The 17,581-nt window shown below is 39.8% G+C and overlaps 1 protein-coding gene across 1 annotated transcript in view; it reads right to left on the bottom strand.

Moving 5' to 3' along the window:
• Positions 1 to 2,769: 2,769 nt before the first annotated feature.
• LOC146817855 (amine sulfotransferase-like) overlaps positions 2,770 to 17,581 on the bottom strand; it is a 320,350-nt gene continuing 305,538 nt past the window's right edge. Inside the window, exon 7 of the mRNA XM_085611338.1 lies at positions 2,770 to 3,098. Coding sequence (XP_085467464.1) covers positions 2,977 to 3,098 — 122 coding nt within the window. The 3' untranslated portion in view covers positions 2,770 to 2,976. The remainder of the gene's footprint in view (positions 3,099 to 17,581) is intronic.

Below are 17,581 nucleotides of genomic sequence, written 5' to 3'. Positions count from 1 at the left end.
AGGACCAAGTATCAGAGCACTTTTTTTGGTACTCAAAACTGACCATACATAGCTCGATGATTCTTCAAACTATTTAAGCAATATGCCAGATTCAGGTGTCTACTAGAGCTTCATTGGTGAAAACAAAAATATACAGACTGATGATGGTGTGACACATGACGTAACCAATTACTGCTATAATCATTCTGATTTGTATGTTAAGGAGCGCTACAGATAATAAACAAGCAGGGTGTCAGTTACATATTTAGTAAAAATGTTACTGGCACTGTTTGCCTTGTTAGGTTTTCCACCCGAGCATACCTAAAACGAACCCAACACCTTGTGGGCCCCATACTTTACCTTTCCGATAGATGTGCAATAGTGGTTCTTCCTAGTTGCTTATGCCTAAAATTTGAAAATTATCATGCCAAAAATAAGGCCCTATTCTACCACCAGCTAAAGTTTTTGCAAATGCAAGGGCTTTAGTGCTTTCTTCTGTATCCAGTGAAGTTCTTTTAATACCATGGTTGTGTAGATCTGTAGTCAGGCTTATCCCGGCTGTCTGATTCTGCAGTCTCTCGAAGGATAATTGTGTTTTTTCTGTTCAAATAATTTGATGAGGCTCCCATAAACAGGAGATTTGCGATTATAGTGAAAACAACAAATAATTATATTAGCATTTTCACAACTTCTTGTTTAACCAGTTGAGAGAGGCAACAACATAAATACAATCACTTCAGCAGGTGCGATTGGTGAAATAGTTAGGTAGTTGTAAGGCCACCTTTTTAATAACTCCCACCATGGCGACCGTCCATATTAAATAAAGATTACTCTATTGAACCATATCAAGTTACCGCCGCAGGCAACAGAAAATGTGCAGCGGGATCATACCAGTCATAGAATCAATCTTGCTCAAGTAAAACAGGGGACCAGGGCATTCGTCGAAAAAAGAACTAATTCATATTGACTTTGAAAACTGTGGGCATTCCAACAACTACAAACACTGCATGGCTTTTCACACTACTGCCCTTCAGGTACGACTGTGGGACTACAAGGATTCTCACACCATAGTTTGCTTTCTTTTTCATGACCCCTAAGGCCAAAGGAAGTGAGGTCATTGTTACTAAAGGGAAAGTGTTACCAAAAGGCAAATCTGGGGTAGAAGGTGTTACTCCTGGCTGCCTCTAAATGATATCCAAGGCCCCATATTGAAATGTACACAACCATGACTGAAGAAAAAGACACAAGCTATTTGATGACAAAGGGTGTTTCTGCCATTTTAGACCAGAGAACATTCGTTCAGTTTTAAAGACACATTTCTAGCACTGTTAAATGACCTATTTTAAGGATTCTTTTTTCCACATCCACCTTAACCACGTGCTTCAACATGAACATACTCTTTTTGTGACCTTGCTTCTTAATCCACCTGAAAACGATGGACTTCTTGCATGGTTTCTATGAAAACAGGACTCATTGCTAGCTTGTCATTTGCTTGTTCTACTCTCCCCTTCCTCAGTTAGACCAAAACTTGAAGCAATGTCCAATGGATACATATAAGCAGAGCCTAATTGTAAAAAGAAAGGCAGGGGTGTTTTTATAGGACCACACCTGTCACCTGTGAAGAAAGCAGAAGTTGCTGCATAACCTTTACTGTCTTGACGGCTCGTCCTACCTCTTTCTCGTCTTGTCTATTTCGTCCATCACCCTATACTTCCTATCTCACTATTTCACTTCACCAAGTTCTTTTTAGTCACTGCACTCTCTCTTTGATATTGTTGTCCTAGCTTTCTCTTCCTACCTCTTTCTTGTCTTGTCTCTTCCTTCCAACACCTTATACTTCCTTTCTCACAATTTCACTTCATCATGTTCTTTTTAGTCATTGCACTCTCTCTTTGCTATTTTTGTCCTATCTTTCTGTTCCTACCTTTTCTCTCTTTTCTGCCTTTCTCTCATTTTGTCTGTGTCAAAGTCTAATGACAAAAAACATAAGTCCTGGTCCCCAAAATGAGGGGCTGATTAGGATGTCCGCCCGTCACCCTAGCGGTGCTGGGACCAGCCGCCAGTGGTGCGGCGGTCTCGCACCTGCAATTCGGATGCCACCATGGCGGTGGCATCCTCCATACCCAGCATTGTGCCGCCACAATGCTGGGAAAACACTGTGTGTATTGTCATGCACAAGGTGACAGGCACCGCGAGGTGCCTGCCACCATGTCCATGGCAATGCAGGGGGTGTACCTTAGGTACCCCTCATGTGCACCCCCAACCCCCCAATACCCTGGGGGCCTGCAACAGACACCCAAAAGCAGACTCCGCATGGCTTTCCATGGCGGGGTCTCCACCATGGAAAGCCATGCTCTGCTGCCCATGCTGATATGGATGGCGGTGTCTAGCAGACACCGCCACCATATATAGCCCCTTTTCCGCCCGGTCGACTGGTCAACTGGCGGAAAACTGGCAGACGGTCTTTCCGTCCGCCTGGGTCCCCCCTGCCATACTAATATGGTGGGGGGAAATGGGTGGCGGACGGGGAAGGATATAGTGCGGTTCGCCACCGCCATGCAGGCGGTGGCAATCCGCCCTACATCCTAATCAACTCCTGAGTGTCGAGGCCCTGCAACCACGGCACACCACCCAAGGCGCCGACAAGAATTAAACGCAGATTCAATTAGCCTTCGAATCTTTCCTTTACACACATCAACCATCTCGGTGGTAATTGCAGAACGGCCTTTTCTGAGATGTTGATCTGAGCATGGAGAAAGGGTGCACCGTTTTAAGCAAATTACAAAAAACAAGAGTCAAACCATTTATTGTCTAAGCCACACATTATCGTTGGTTTAAACCGATTGTTCGTATGCAACCCACATTTTACCAACGAGGCCCAATTGTCTATTTTTATTCGATACATCAATCAAATCAGGAGACGATTTCATAGGTGAAGACTGAGCCTCAAACATCCAAATCGAACAATGTATTTCAGTAATGCTGTCAGCGGTCTCCTTAGTTTTCATTAATGTCCCAGATAAATTTTATTGGCACATCTTTCATCTTTTCCTGAAATATTTTGTCAAACTTTTCGTTTTGAGCCACAGTCATGACGTTTTTCCAGTCTCCAATGGTGCCTGTTGAGACAAAGAGCAGATATAAAAAGTGAGATTTTCAGGATTTGCGAGAACTCTGATGAGATGCATAGATGACTACTCTGGAACAAGGAACATATCTTGAAGGTTACCACTGTGCCTCATTGTCATTGACTGCACTACAATCAACAGTGGCCTTTACAGAGAGGTCTGGGGCAGCTGCCAGAGCAGCGCAATCCGGACCCTGCAATTCACGGTTCGATCACCAGCGACAGCACAGCTCAGCACTCTGTGACTCTGGGCAATAGCTCACTTGGGGGCATATTATCAAGAAACTGCGTTAAAATTATCGCTGCTTTAGCAGCAGAAAACTGCCGCTAAAGCAGCGATAATGGGCTTGATAATTTGCACTTGTGAATTCCCATAGAAGCCCATGTTCTGGTGTCAACATAGGCTTCTATTGGAATTCTCTGCGGCATATTATCAAGCCCATTATCGCCGCTTTAGCGGACGTTTTCTGCCGCTAAAGCAGCGATAATTTTAACGCCGTGCTTGATAATATGCCCCTTAATCTCCCCGATGGCCCTCATCGTCTTGAGACCCCTAGGCAGTAGCAGCTTGCACAGGTAAGAGCAGAGAGGTGGGACGGGGTTGGTGGAAGCCAACAGACGCTGGTATAAGTAATATTAAATAAATAAAACCACTTACCTCGCACTCGCTGCATCGGCGAGCGCAAGGTAAGTTTTAATTTTTTTTATATCTCTTATCCTGTTGTCTGTCGACTTCCAAAAAACCCCACCCTCTTACCTGTGCGAGCCGCAATATGAGGCAAAACATTGAGCTCGCCGATCGATGAGTGATATATCCAGAGTAACGTTGTAGGTGAGCCACTACTTTGGTAGTAGAGAGTACACAAATATTCTAAACATATTCAAACCATCTGGCAAACATGCCAGTAGCAGCCTAACATATCCTATCTTTCTTATTAATGATGTTTATCCAGATAAGCATTGTGTAGGGTGACCAGACATTCCAGATTTCCACGGACAGTCCCGGTTTTCAGAGGACTGTCCTGATGTCCAGACACTTTTGTTAATTTCTAATATATTCAGGGCCGGACTGGCCGTAGGGGGCACCGGGCATTTCCCCAGTAGGCGGCCAGGGTGGAGGGTGGTTTCGGGCCCCTGGGGGGTCGTTTTTGTTACTGGGGGTCAGCAATATCACCCCCGTAACAAAATCGACCAAAACTGGATCTAGCAAACAGCTCAACCGCACCCTCCCTTGTCCCCAGGGGGGCTGGCTGAGCAGTTTGCCAGGGCTGATTTCAGTTTCTAGTTCCAGCCCTGAATACATGTCCCGGTTTTTGGGACAAAGGTCAAGTCTTCCTGCGCAGCTGAATTTTCAGGTATGCTGTCCTTTCAGACGCCTCTAAGGTATGACAGAATGTATTTGTTTCTACCAGACATCACAAGAGTAGGTCACTGCCTACTCCCAGCAAAGGTACAGAGTGGAGAGAAGGGGGGGGGAGGGGGGAGCAAGGTGGAGGTCCTGAGATTGCTAAGGCTACATAAACATAGCCTTGTAAGTTTGTGTTTATACACACATTTATAATATTAACGGTCTAGCACACACACAAACACACACACACACACATATATATACATTTTTTTTGTTAATAATTTTTTTTAAGACTATGCAAAAAAATGTCCTGGTTGTTGCTTCTGAAATTCTGGTCACCCTAGCATTGTGGTGTGTTCGTTAATAGACATTTGTGGCATATGATGAATAATACTCGATGTGACAGGCATCTCCATGGGTAAATGACTCTTTTGTTGCTGGGTAATACCTCACATTTACACCATCATCAGCTCTGCACTTGCTATTCTTAAGTTCATTGTTTGCTAGTGATTAGTTTGCATGATGTAGTAAAATACGACTACATGTACAGTACAGATGACCAATGGAATCATCCCCAGCCAACTCAATGGAAGTAATTATATCAACCTCAGGATGAAAGGCCTAGGCGTGCCTACTATAATGGATATCTGCAATCTGCAGATCTTTGGTAGATGCTCTGTCAATGAGGTACAATCTTTTACAAATCAAGTTTCCCTGTATGTCATTGTAGGATGAAGTTGTATAACCTCTATTGTGAAATAATCACTAACAAATAATTGCTTTTTCAGGGTTGATGATGTTATATAAATCAACTAGAGTTGAGCGGGTATATCTCTAGTTTATTCAGCAAAATACATATGTCATCAATTGCTTCAGTTCCACCAATTTCCTGAGGGCATACTATGGCCGAGATCTGATTGTGTTCTTACTGTATTAGAACAGATAGCAATCAGAATGGATTTCGAAATATCACCATTTGGTTGTCAGTACCAATAAAGTCAATTTGATTATGTTTCACCTTTTAAAGTCGGAATAGTGTGCACTTGGTTGAACGGCATGTGCTTGAAGAATGCAACACATGTTTTGTGCTGATAGCAGTATTATAATGTGGTCTTGAATATCCGTCAAAACATTTTTTTTAGCTTCTTGATGTCAGTGTTATTATTGTTCAAACTTAAATAAATATTGACCTAACTAAATATAAAAAAACATTTGGCCTATGGCACACACATGCAGTAAATGTGCAATACATCTCCTGTGATTCTGTAGCAGATAATTCCCTAAGAGTCAGTATGGGCCTCATGCAGACCCACTGATTTACCTGGAAAACATGTCTTTGCTGAGGAGGGCTAAAATGTACGATGGCAACTTTGGCAGGGAGATTTATTTGTAATCATATACTCTTAACTATACACTTGTGATCAGTGATTGGTCACTAAAAGATCTGAAGATTAGTCTTATGGAATTGGTTAAGGTCGGTTGATGCAAACTCAAGACCACTGACCAAGGCATACTGTAATAGGACCCTTGGACAGGGATACAATATTATTTATTACAGGTCACAAACACAAAACATAGATTTTACCTTACAAGACTAAAAATGGGATTAGCCCACATTTTAATAGCTTTTCCAACGATGGACAAGTGGAATCATAATCTCCCAAAGTACCCTTGTGATGGAAAATCAGACCAGACAACATTGCATTTTAGTTTGTTCTGCAGTTTTTATAGAGATATCAGGAAGAGTCTTTTACGACCATTGTTTTTAAAGGAGAGACTGTTCACATATCAAACTGCCTTTGAGTATATCTGTGGCCTAGCAAATGATAGAGTTTGCAATGCAGTGGCGGTTTATATCCTGAAGGCATTCAGAATAAGATACAATAATTCACACCTTGAGGCCCTTGTATATAAAGAAAAAGGGTCACATATTGATAAATGATGTCCAGGGTTGTAGTTCTGTTTTTCAGATGATATATATTGCACATGGCACTTTAACGTATTATGCACTTTTGGCTATACTGATGAAATTCAAAACTTAATGCACTTTACTGTATATTCTGTGAAGAATAGCAAGGTTACTAGGGTCTTAGCCCCGCTATGATTTGGATATCCTGTATGTTGCACTTTATGCATATGGTTCTTTGGGGTTTGTTGCTGAGATTCTTTATCTTTTCTTTCATTTAAATGTATTTTATTGTATATTTTGTGATGTGAAGTTGTTTATTAATTTAAGGATGCTTTTATGGTTCTATATTTAACTGACTAAAGCCTGTTTTGATTTTATTTGATTGGTTACTTCTACCACTTTGCTAGCAGGTCAACAAAGTGCACTCCATAGGGTGTAGCCTGGCCAACAAATAAGAATAAAAATAATTTGGTTTCCCAAGAAGCAAAATAAATTCATATTCAGATGCCTGTTACACTACACACTGTAAAGATACAGAAAGTATGCTGTTCCGAATTACGAGAGAAAGGAAAACTTGGGAAACCGGTTTTGCATGGTCATGAGAAGTAGGAAAACGGGGATTCTTCCTCTTGTAATTTGGGGCCCTCACACAACCAGCTGGGTGTCATGCTTCTTCATAGGGCTGCTCCTCATCAGGTTGGCGCTGCAATACCTGACGGGCTCCCTATGAGGGGCTCTTTGGCAGAGATCTTTTATTCCAAATTGCTGTTTGGTGCCGTGGGGATGAGGGGCCTAACCAGCGTCGATGAGTAAGTGGAGGTGTGTAACCTGAAGGAAGTTTAAAACAGGTTTGGAAGTACCAACAAAAACAATTTTAATCAAAAAGGTCTCCCAACCTGATTGAAAGAAACAAAGGCACATGTCTGAGGTTATGTCTCAGTTAGAGCACTCTATTTTGTGGTCAGCATGATTCTCGCCTGGTAGTCAATCAATCTGGTGGCGATTCACCAGGACCTTCTAAAATCAAATCTATCTACACATGGGTGGTTATATGGTGTAATCTACCTCTTTAAACCAGCCTAAAACATACTAAGTGTAGTACCTGATAGAAAAAGACCAATCTGGCAAATGAATAAAAACAAATATTAAGATCTGAGCCTTCAGTATAAACAAAACTCTTGTGTTCCCTGTGTGACAAGCTCACAACACACAGTGGTGATGGCTTAAAAACATACACTTTGTGAGTGCCGTATGGGTGACTCTCACAGACCTTTTATCGTGAAAATTACACAGGCACGTATGGTGGAACACCACCATGGTTGCAGAAAGAAATGAGGAACCCACCGCAGTCGGGTTTCTGATTTTACTTCATCAATACGCGGCAGGTATCACACAAAGAATTTCCCTATGTTCTGTGTGGGTTGTAGGTTAAAAGAAATAGGAGATTAGAGCACAACACGTAAGATGTTGTAGGTATGTGATTAGGTATATGGAGCAGTGAGGGAGTTGTTAAAACTATCAACAGTTAACGAGAGGCAGCCGTTAATATTTGTTATGTAAACAGACTTGCCCAGATCATATGGTGGTCAAATAGACATGAGCTGGGGGTAAAACTTGTTTGTTAAAAGTTGTGTGTGTCATGTCAGGACAGATATTTGTGTAAATGCCACATGTTAGGTTACAATAGCCTAGAAACATTTGGTCTGTGGCAGGGGTACCAAAGATTGTTTGGTGTGGTACACTGTGACAGTGGTCGACACAATTTTTATGCACTTTTTTAAGTAATACACGAGAAATTTGCAATTGTTCAGTGTCACTACTGCAATATGATGGCATTTTAACCTGCAAATACATTTATCATACTTTGCTATTTGAATAGTTGCTAAGTTTTGCTCCACTTTACCTGCCATGTGTTTTGGTTATAATTTAATTAAGTTTTTGAAGAAACAATGTTTTTGCCACAAAGTATGGACTATTTCATTCGAAATGCTGTTTAGTTGAATGTATTTTGGATGTTTTCCACCACTATATAACTTCATAACTTTATGTTCATTACTGTGACATCAAGATGCAATTAAATCCAGATTGTATCGTAAACACTGATGGTCAGAACTTTATCCTCATCATATTAAAAAACTATTTCACCAGTGTTTCATAAATGGGCAAACCTAGAAAGCAAATACTTATTTACAAATACTAATATGTACTTGGTGCTCTGCCCTCAGTTAATTTGTGGGTAAAAACAGGAAATGGAGGTGCTTGTTAGCTGAACCCAAATCATCTACATCTTTGAAGATACCAAATTTATCTCTCACATCTGCAAAGAAATAACCAAAATAAATCTGCTATTTCATGTTAAATACTCATTTGTATTTACAATGGAAGTGCTGCAATCAGGAAATTCAGAGCTCCAAAACCATTTATTAATGAAACAAATAAAACGGTCGAAGACAAATGGTCTGTTTCTTCAGCTGAGATAATGGCGGTAATCTCAAAAGTGGTTGGATGGTGACTGCTGGATACACGATGATAGATTGACATATAAAGTTATACCTCAGAAAAAAGTTGCCTTCTGGTACTGGTAGATCATCAATATAAAAGGAAAACATCGTATTGAGCCATATTGAGCGTGGGGAGAAGACTCACTGGAGCTGGCGACAGAAGACTTATGGCAAGTATCTCTAAGCTTGCTTTATTCCACAGTAAAGGGCACTTCCCCAAGAAAAATCCTTTTTTCACTCTCTACAGGCTAAGAGATACAGAGACGCATGAAATTCAATCAGCCATAGGTTGATGACAGGCACATGTTTGTGGACTGTCTGGGGCTTCTTTCTTACTGGAAGGCTGTTAGCAAGTGCAAACATGGGGCAAAAATTTAAGATAAGCCATACTCCTATTTTAATGAGGACCTATTCATAGATCAGCACAATGCCGACTAACCCCAGCAAAGGATGGTGTTCCACCTAATTTCATTGACAAGAAGAGAAATTTGTAAAAAAAAAATGGACCTCTCTAGATCCCCCAGCAGTCGCTGACTAGATTAAATTGGCTGGTCATGTAAGCCAAATGGATATTGCATGTGACCATAAAAGTTTGAACAAAACATGGAGGGCCCGATTCACAGAACTAACTTAAGACAAAATCCTAAACTTACTACCATTTTAGTATTCACAGAAGGCACAGAGGGGCATATCAACAACAACCGGCGATAATTATCGCTCAGAGCTCTTAGCGTGAGGATAATTATCGCCGGCTAGCGTGAATTTTTATCGCTGAGATAGCGTGCTATTAGCAACGCTTATCTCAATAGCGATAAAAATCTACACGCTAACAGGCTAACGTGAGATTATCGCTGGAAACCCAGCGATAATCACACGTTACCTTGTTGATAGGGACAGGCAAACTTAGCCATGATATCCACCTTCCATAGGATATCATGGCTAAGTCTGAAAATTAGCAGACGTAAAAAAGCAGCGTTAACCGCGGTTAGCGCTGCTTTTTTTGTCTCTAACAGGGTTAGCGATATTCTTGATAATAGGAGAAATGTCGCTTAGCGACATTTCTCCTATTATTTTACTCGGGAACGCCCCCTTTGCATCTCATTAGAGATGCAAGGGGAAGCGTAGAGTAAAAGGGTGCTAACATGCAAATTTGCGTGTTAGCACCCTGTTGTTGATAGGGCGCTAGTTTTATCTCTGCTTTTTTGGCTTTTAAAGCCAAAAAAGCAGAGATAAAGCCCTTGTTGATATGCCCCTTAGTCATTTCGGAATTCACAGAAGTTAGGAGTCCTAACTTTAGGACTCCTAAATGCCTTCTGTGAATACCAAAAGTCTTAAAGTTAGGATTTCTCTCATTTTAGGAGTAGTAAAGTTAGGACTCCTAACTTTAGGACTCCTAAATGCCTTCTGTGAATACCGAAAGTATAAAAGTTAGGATTTTTCTCAGTTTAGGAGTCCTAAAGTTAGGAGTCCTAACTGTACTTTTACTAAACTCCTAACTTTAAGACTTTTGGTATTCACAGAAGACATTTAGGAGTCCTAAAGTTAGAACTCCTAACTTCTGTGAATACCGAAATGAGTAAGGGCCTTCTGTGAATACCAAAATGAGTAAGTGCCTTCTGTGAATACCAAAATGGTAGGAAGTTTAGGATTTCGTCTTAAGTTAGTTCTGCGAATCGGTCCCAGAATTACTTTAGGAAATGGCAACTTGAGGTTAAATGTCCAATGATTTCACCTATATGTTGCAGCGCTTGGAGGACAGTCTTTCCTTACTCTACACTCATGAGGTCCATTTGTAATATAATTCAGTCAGTCTCTCCAACACTGAGAAGGCATGGTATGCACAATTGAAACAGAGCTGATGGTGGAATGAGGATAAAAATATTTTTTTTAACGATCTTTCATGGAGAACAGGATCTCTGATTTGGGGCAAGGAGTATGCGATAAATACCATGTGACAGGGAAATTGGACACATCAGATACAGAAGTGACAGCACTTAAAAAGTGGAATATTTAGAGAATTATAACCACAGGAATAATCTACAAATTCATGGTGTGCTTCAGGATGTATTAGAGAATGACTTTGTAGACTTTTTTGTTTAATAAAGATTTCAAATGCTCTGGACTAATCAGATTAAACGCTCCTGAATTTCAAAGATCACATCATCTTAGCCAGGGGATACTTTTTGGATATACTTCTACACTCAAATGTGTTATTATTTTATTCCTGGAATATACTGTAGTCATGAAAGTGGGAATGCCAGATTAATGTAAGAAGCCAATATCCTAGTTTAGCAGAAAACTTTAGAGGCACATTTATCATTATGTGAGGCAGAGCTGCGTGACAGGGAAAGGGCAGAAACGTTCCATATTTAACAAAATATGACACATCCCAGTCTTTTGCCAGCGCTGGTTGAACAATGTGCTGCCTAGTGCAAATGCAGGCTCTCTTGCACCATGGTTCAAGGGTGATTGCTTTGAAAGCAGGATTGTTTTTGCACTGTAAGGGGCACTTCCTGCACAAAAATGATCACCTGTATCATTTCCCCCCTTCTATGTGTGCTGCAGGATGCTGCACACATAGAAAGAGAAAAAAAAAGGAGAAATAAACATATTTCTCCTCGTTACGCCACAGCTAGGGAGGCATAGCTGTTTTGGTGCAGTCCCAGGTCTATCACTTATGATGAATCTGGGAATGTGTCAAAATCCATGGATGCTGCGTGTGAGCACCCACGCACCACCCATGGAATGCCTTCCAGGGGCAGACTAATGCAATACAGGAATTTGCTCTGCGTTGAGTTACTCCTGATTTATCAAGCCACTCAGGGCCACACAAGGTGCCTTGAGTGGCTTGATAAATTGTACTTACTGGTTGCGTTGTGGTTGCATCAAGGGGACGTGGTGCAAGAGCAACACAACCCTTAGTTCTCACAAAATGTTGTTAAAAATACAGCATCAAAAAGGAAAGTATTGCTTAGTATGAGACCTATACTGCAAGTGATGAGGGTAAATATGAGTTTCTGAATCCTTGTTTCTTTATAGTTCCTCATAAAGAAAGAACTACTACTAATGACGGTCGAGTTAAATCCAGAGACTTTTGTAAAAAAAGTTGCACAGGTGAAAATGTAAAAACATCATGATCAACAGTTTTTCTTTTAAACAAACTTTTTTGAATTTTCACATTACAGATGTATCCAAAATTAATGCATATGCTGCACTGTCCTCCACATTAGCCAGGGACTAACTTATAAAGTCGAGCAAGAACTGTAAGTTCACAGTCCATTTGTAATTCTGATCATACATAGCCAACAACATAAACTGGAGGTGGTTGACACAATAATGTAAAACAAGTAGTCGCACAATGTATTTACAAGCCAACAAAACAACAACATTGTGAATTATGATCCATCTCTGTGAGAGAGTAAGTAATGCTAGGGATAGAGCAATAGTTATAGTGAGTGGAATATGTTGAGTGGGCAGTCATCCAAGTCTATCGTGTTAGTTTCTTCAAATCACACACCCACAGATGTGGAACTAGTCGAGTGTGGCATTTTCAGGTTGTTGCAATGTGTTGTTTCTTGGGAGAGGGGACTCAGGGGGTTTCTGAACGGTCTGGGTTGTGCCTCACCAGCTGGCCCTCAGTCCCTATTTGTGGCAAATCATCTAGGATTTGAGCCCAGGGTTCTTCCCAGCCTTTTGATATCAGCCCCCTATTGCTTCTCTTTTCAGCAGTGTACTCTCGCAGCTAGCCCATTTCTGAAGTTCAGTGAGCCATCTCTGAAATCTGGGTCCCTCCGGGGACTTCCAGGCCATTGTCAATTGGTGTTTAGCTAAGAGTAATGCCATCTCTTCAAGTCTAGTCATGACTGCTTCTGCCTTATGGGAAGGAAATCAACCCAAGAGGCTGGTGGCAGGAGTCAAAATCATGATTTCATAAGGCATGAAGTTCTTTCACTTCCTACTGCCAAATTTGTTGTTTGTTTGTTTGTTGTTCAGGTCAAGTGGATTGTTAAGCAAAGATATCCCTTTGTTGCATAAATATACTAAATCTCTTATTTTTTGCTTTCTTTTTATAGACTTGTCATGCTTTTTCATTCTAATATTAGGTGTGTTGTCTTTCCCTTCTGGCTTCCCCATCCCCACTGCTGATTGAATATTTTTAGGAAGGAGGTTCAGTCATTTCATTTTTCCCTTTTACACCCTCTCTTTCTTTTTACTGTTGAGCTCTTCGTAGACTTTCTTGCCATCATTCTCTCTTCTAGCGTGGTATCTATGTACTTTCTTTTTTTATACAGGTTGCCATTTACATTTGGTTAATATAATCACTTTTCCGGAATATCTGTGGGTTGGTAACTTTATATTATCATATTATATTTAGAGATTTGACGGAATTTCATGGATTGTTAAAGGGTTAGAAAATCCTGTCAAAATTAAAATAGTTGTGTCAAAGGTTTAAATTAGCATTTCTCTAATACAAGAATCCCATTTGCACACAAATGAAGCATTTAACTAGATTCTCAAATGATTTGCATCACCAGAATTAAACAGAAAACATATCACTATTATCTAATATATTAAATTGTTACGTAATAAGATGATTTTTCAAAAACATAATTCTGAGAAAAGGCAGATCAAGGAAGATATGAAGGTTAATAATATTCTTTTACCTAGTTCTAATGTTAATGGTCCAACTCATTCTGATACAAAATTTTGGGAAGTAAGTAGTACCAAATTAATGTAATGATCTGACGGTATCTTGCTTTTTGCAGAGATTGTAAAAGTGTTATGGATCCATTTCGAGACAGAAATTCCAAGTTTACTTTTATTAGGGATAAATGTGCATTTGGAATTCATGCAAAAGATCTCCAAGATAAATATTTCTCTTGGAGCCCTGGTTGATTCCTAGAGAATGTATAACCCAGAGACACAGGGGTATTGATTCGCCTGTTCATGTGCTATAAACAAGAGTTGATGCATTTTTTATTATCAAACAGTTGTCATTAATGTTATTAAATGCAGGGATTAATGTGACTGTAATATATAAATGATGGAAAACTTAAAATACTGACTTGGTTTGGGCCAAGAAAGCTGTTTATTTCTCCTCCAACTTCCAAAATGTTTGCAAGGAGTTTGTTGCATTTAATAAAGCCAGAGATATTTTTTTCCAAATAAAATGGGATTCATCAAGCAATTAGGAAGAAACTGTGAAATAAATGTTGTCTAAGTAATGAAAACATTAGTTGAGATAGAATCTAGCAATGTACTAGATACCATTAAGAAATTGGAACATATGTGCTACAACACAAATTCTAAAACTGCATCAGGAGCACTTGGTGCACACTGAATTTATTTCAATAAGATTACAATCGAAAATGCTTATGACTTGTATTTAGAACAAAGGCAGTACATTATGGGGTAAAATGGAGCAGCTAAAGCACTTGCTAGCTACTTGAAAGTCAAAAAATAATGCTTTCAAATAGGGTAATTTCTGCTACGGAGGATCTACATGTGCAAGAACATATACCTTGCTAGGAGATTAGAACATTGTTATCCACACTCATTTCTTGAAAACCTATTTACAAAAGGTTGATATATCTTCACTACAGCACAATGTACCCTTAGATGAAACTGCCAATTTAATATCTTTGTTGAAATAAAATCTCAGGCCATTTTAGAATTGAGTTGTATTTACAGTTTTTTAAAACTTTTTGAAATCCATTATTGTAAGATCCAAGTCATTATTTTAGTACAAGAAACGAAGAGGAAGGTACTTTTTGGAAAACAATGCTATATCTCTTCCAGAAGAAGGGTTGCAACCGTAAATTATGTAAGAATTATAATCTAATTTCAAAAAATAAAAGCAGATTGTAAGATTTTGTAAAGGTTTTAGGGAAGCATGTACGATTGTATTTGCCATAATCAATTGATCCAAAACAACCTGGTCATTAAAAACTGACTTGAGACAAAACAAGTACATATTTCAATGTTTTAAGCCAAGTTCCTAAGATTGGATATCAATTAGCTTGTTATTGTTTTGGATGGTGAGACTGCTTTTAATTGTTCGCTTTGGAGTTTAAGGTTACAGTCCTTGAAATCACATTGTTATGTTCCCAGATATTTGAACATGATCACTTTATTGTCTACTTTTCCCAAAGCTTCAAATTATGTTCAATAAATATTTTTTCTTCCTATTGTACACTTAAAAGAGGTCCTATATTAGGGTTGCGTCATACCTCCTTTGATATTATTCTATCACTAGGTCAAATTAGACAAAATTATGTTATGTTATGTTATGTTAAAAGGCATTTATAAAGCACAAGATGAATCATCCTAGAAAGGGTATCAGTGCTGTGGCAAATAAACAGGAATAAGGAACTAAAGAAAGTCAGAAAAGCCACGTTTTGGAAGTTTTGTAAAGTGGATGCAATCAGGGCAGGACAGAATGTGTAAGTGCAGCCTGTTCAGTGGTGGGGAGAAAGATACGCTAAAGATCTCCCACCATATCTAGCAGTGCGTATGTGGCAAAGCCATACGAGAGATTGCCCACTGAACCTGAGGTTAAGAGTTGGTAGGTAGGGCCTGCAGTTTTCCGTGTAAGTAGAGGAGGCTGTTGTGAGACAGAGACTTGTGAAAGTAATTATATCAACAGACTTAAAAGTGGAGATAATAAATTTAAATGTTTGTCTATGATGGCGAGAATATACTTTATGTTTTGAATCCAGATAAACCTATATCTAGTTTCTATTATGGAGTTAATTCTTTATTATTATTATTTTTTTTATTTTCCAACTGAACAATTAGCACAATACAGTCATTGCATGATACGTCTACAATAGTTGAACGTCTATGGTAAGAAACAATCTCTTTGGTAAAATAGCCACTTTCCCTTCACTCTTCTGAAACATATAATATTATAAACACCACCCTTATTTCCATTTGACCACCATGTGGGTGTTTTGGAGATCTGAAAGCGACCTCATATGTCCACTCATGATATTGCCTACGTAAGTCCTCATCTAGACCCAGCTATGGGAGTTCCTTGTGTTGTATGCGTTACGGACTGTTGTGTGTCGTCCCCAATGTCCAACCCAAAGGGGAGTTACATATTTTTTTGAAGAAAAATCAGGATATAAATTAAATCTACGTGGTACAGAAATATTACCACTTAATGCATTCTGCTTTAAATCTAGCTCTGAATATTATGGATTACCCAGGATAATGCAAAGACAATATATTTTGGTATTTGGTCCTCGCAACAAACAAGGGATATAATTAAAAATATCCTGAATAATGTGATACTGAAACCTAACTCTTCAATATCATGATGCAATTTGTGGACTTAGACTCAAAAAGGATGGTGTTGTGTTGAGCTCACAAACCACACACTGGAGTGCTTGAGGGAAGGTAAGTGATTTTATTGAAATAAAGTAGGCTGCATTGCAAGCCGCCATACAGTTATGCAGTATTAACTACCAAAGTTAGAATTATGAAAATTGTGACATCCCTAAGATTCAGTGAGCAGTTTCATCAGTCTTGACATAGGTAACATTCCACAACAAGAGGCTGACTTATACAAGTAGATAATTACATGGCTTTCCTCTTTGAGAAAACAATAGCATATCGACCCAATCCAGTTTCCACATAGCCCTCTGCATTTTTGGGTGGTCATTTGCGCTTTACGTATATCTCTCCACAAGTCCTCTTGTAGTTGCCTTAATGATTGAAATATAAAGTTCAATGTAGGCTCCCCATTTTCTACTTTAGCCTCGTCTGTGGAGACAACTCCTTTCTCAGTCCGCAGATCATCCTTCTTTCTGGCCTGGACATCCACCTTGGTAACGAGTTGCCTAGTGTTCGATTAATCACATTTGAATGCATGTACTCCTTAGGCATTAGCCTCCAGCCCCTCGCTATAGATGATTTGTCTTTTCGCTTCTTTTGTGTCTGTTTTTTTGGGCCACCTGGAATATTTCACCAGAAATGTCTTCCACCCCCAAGGAATCTGCATCTACATGTGTTTCTATATGACTACAAGAGGTCATCCGTAAAAGAGCAAAATGTTTCTGAGTGATCTGGTGCCCCATCATCTCTTCTTCATTCCGACTATCTGCTGAATCTACTTCTGCATTTTTAGATCCTCTCTGCACTGCCCCTCCTGGGGCCAGGCTGGCTGCAGCTTTAACATTATCATTCAAAAAACCTGTTAGAACCACATTTCTTGAATCAGCACTATTTGTCCTAACAATAACTCCGTCCTTAAGATCACCTCCTGACATAACATCTTTCTTTTGAGGCTCCCCTTGACTGACATTAATATTCATGGATAGCCAGGGAAAGGGTGCTCTGCATTAATTGAAACATATTCTACACCAAGTCCCTTGTCTTCATTCTCTTTGATCTCCTGCCATGTTAAATGTTTCCCTATATAATCCTCCATGACACCTGCGCTCAGGAAAACAGCATCCAGTTCAGTAAAGGGAAAGAAATTCACTAATGTGGACTGCAGCAGTTTCACTGAGATGCCCAGTCTATTCCGAGCCACTCCTTCATTGGCTCTGTTCCCAGATACAGCCTTCCCTACTAGGGGTTCCCACTACTTATGTAGCCTGCCATCGAGCCTCTTCGCCCCTGCTCACGAGCCTTTGGCCTGACCTGATCCGCTCGACTGTTGCACGGAGGACCTCAAGAATTTTCCACGGTCAGCGGGTGCCTTACTCCTT

The sequence above is a fragment of the Triturus cristatus genome, chromosome 6 (genome assembly GCF_964204655.1).
Source record: "Triturus cristatus chromosome 6, aTriCri1.1, whole genome shotgun sequence".
Classification (NCBI taxonomy): domain Eukaryota; kingdom Metazoa; phylum Chordata; class Amphibia; order Caudata; family Salamandridae; genus Triturus; species Triturus cristatus.
The sequence above is the reverse complement of the archived record's forward strand: the minus strand, read 5'-3'. Positions and strand labels throughout refer to the sequence as shown.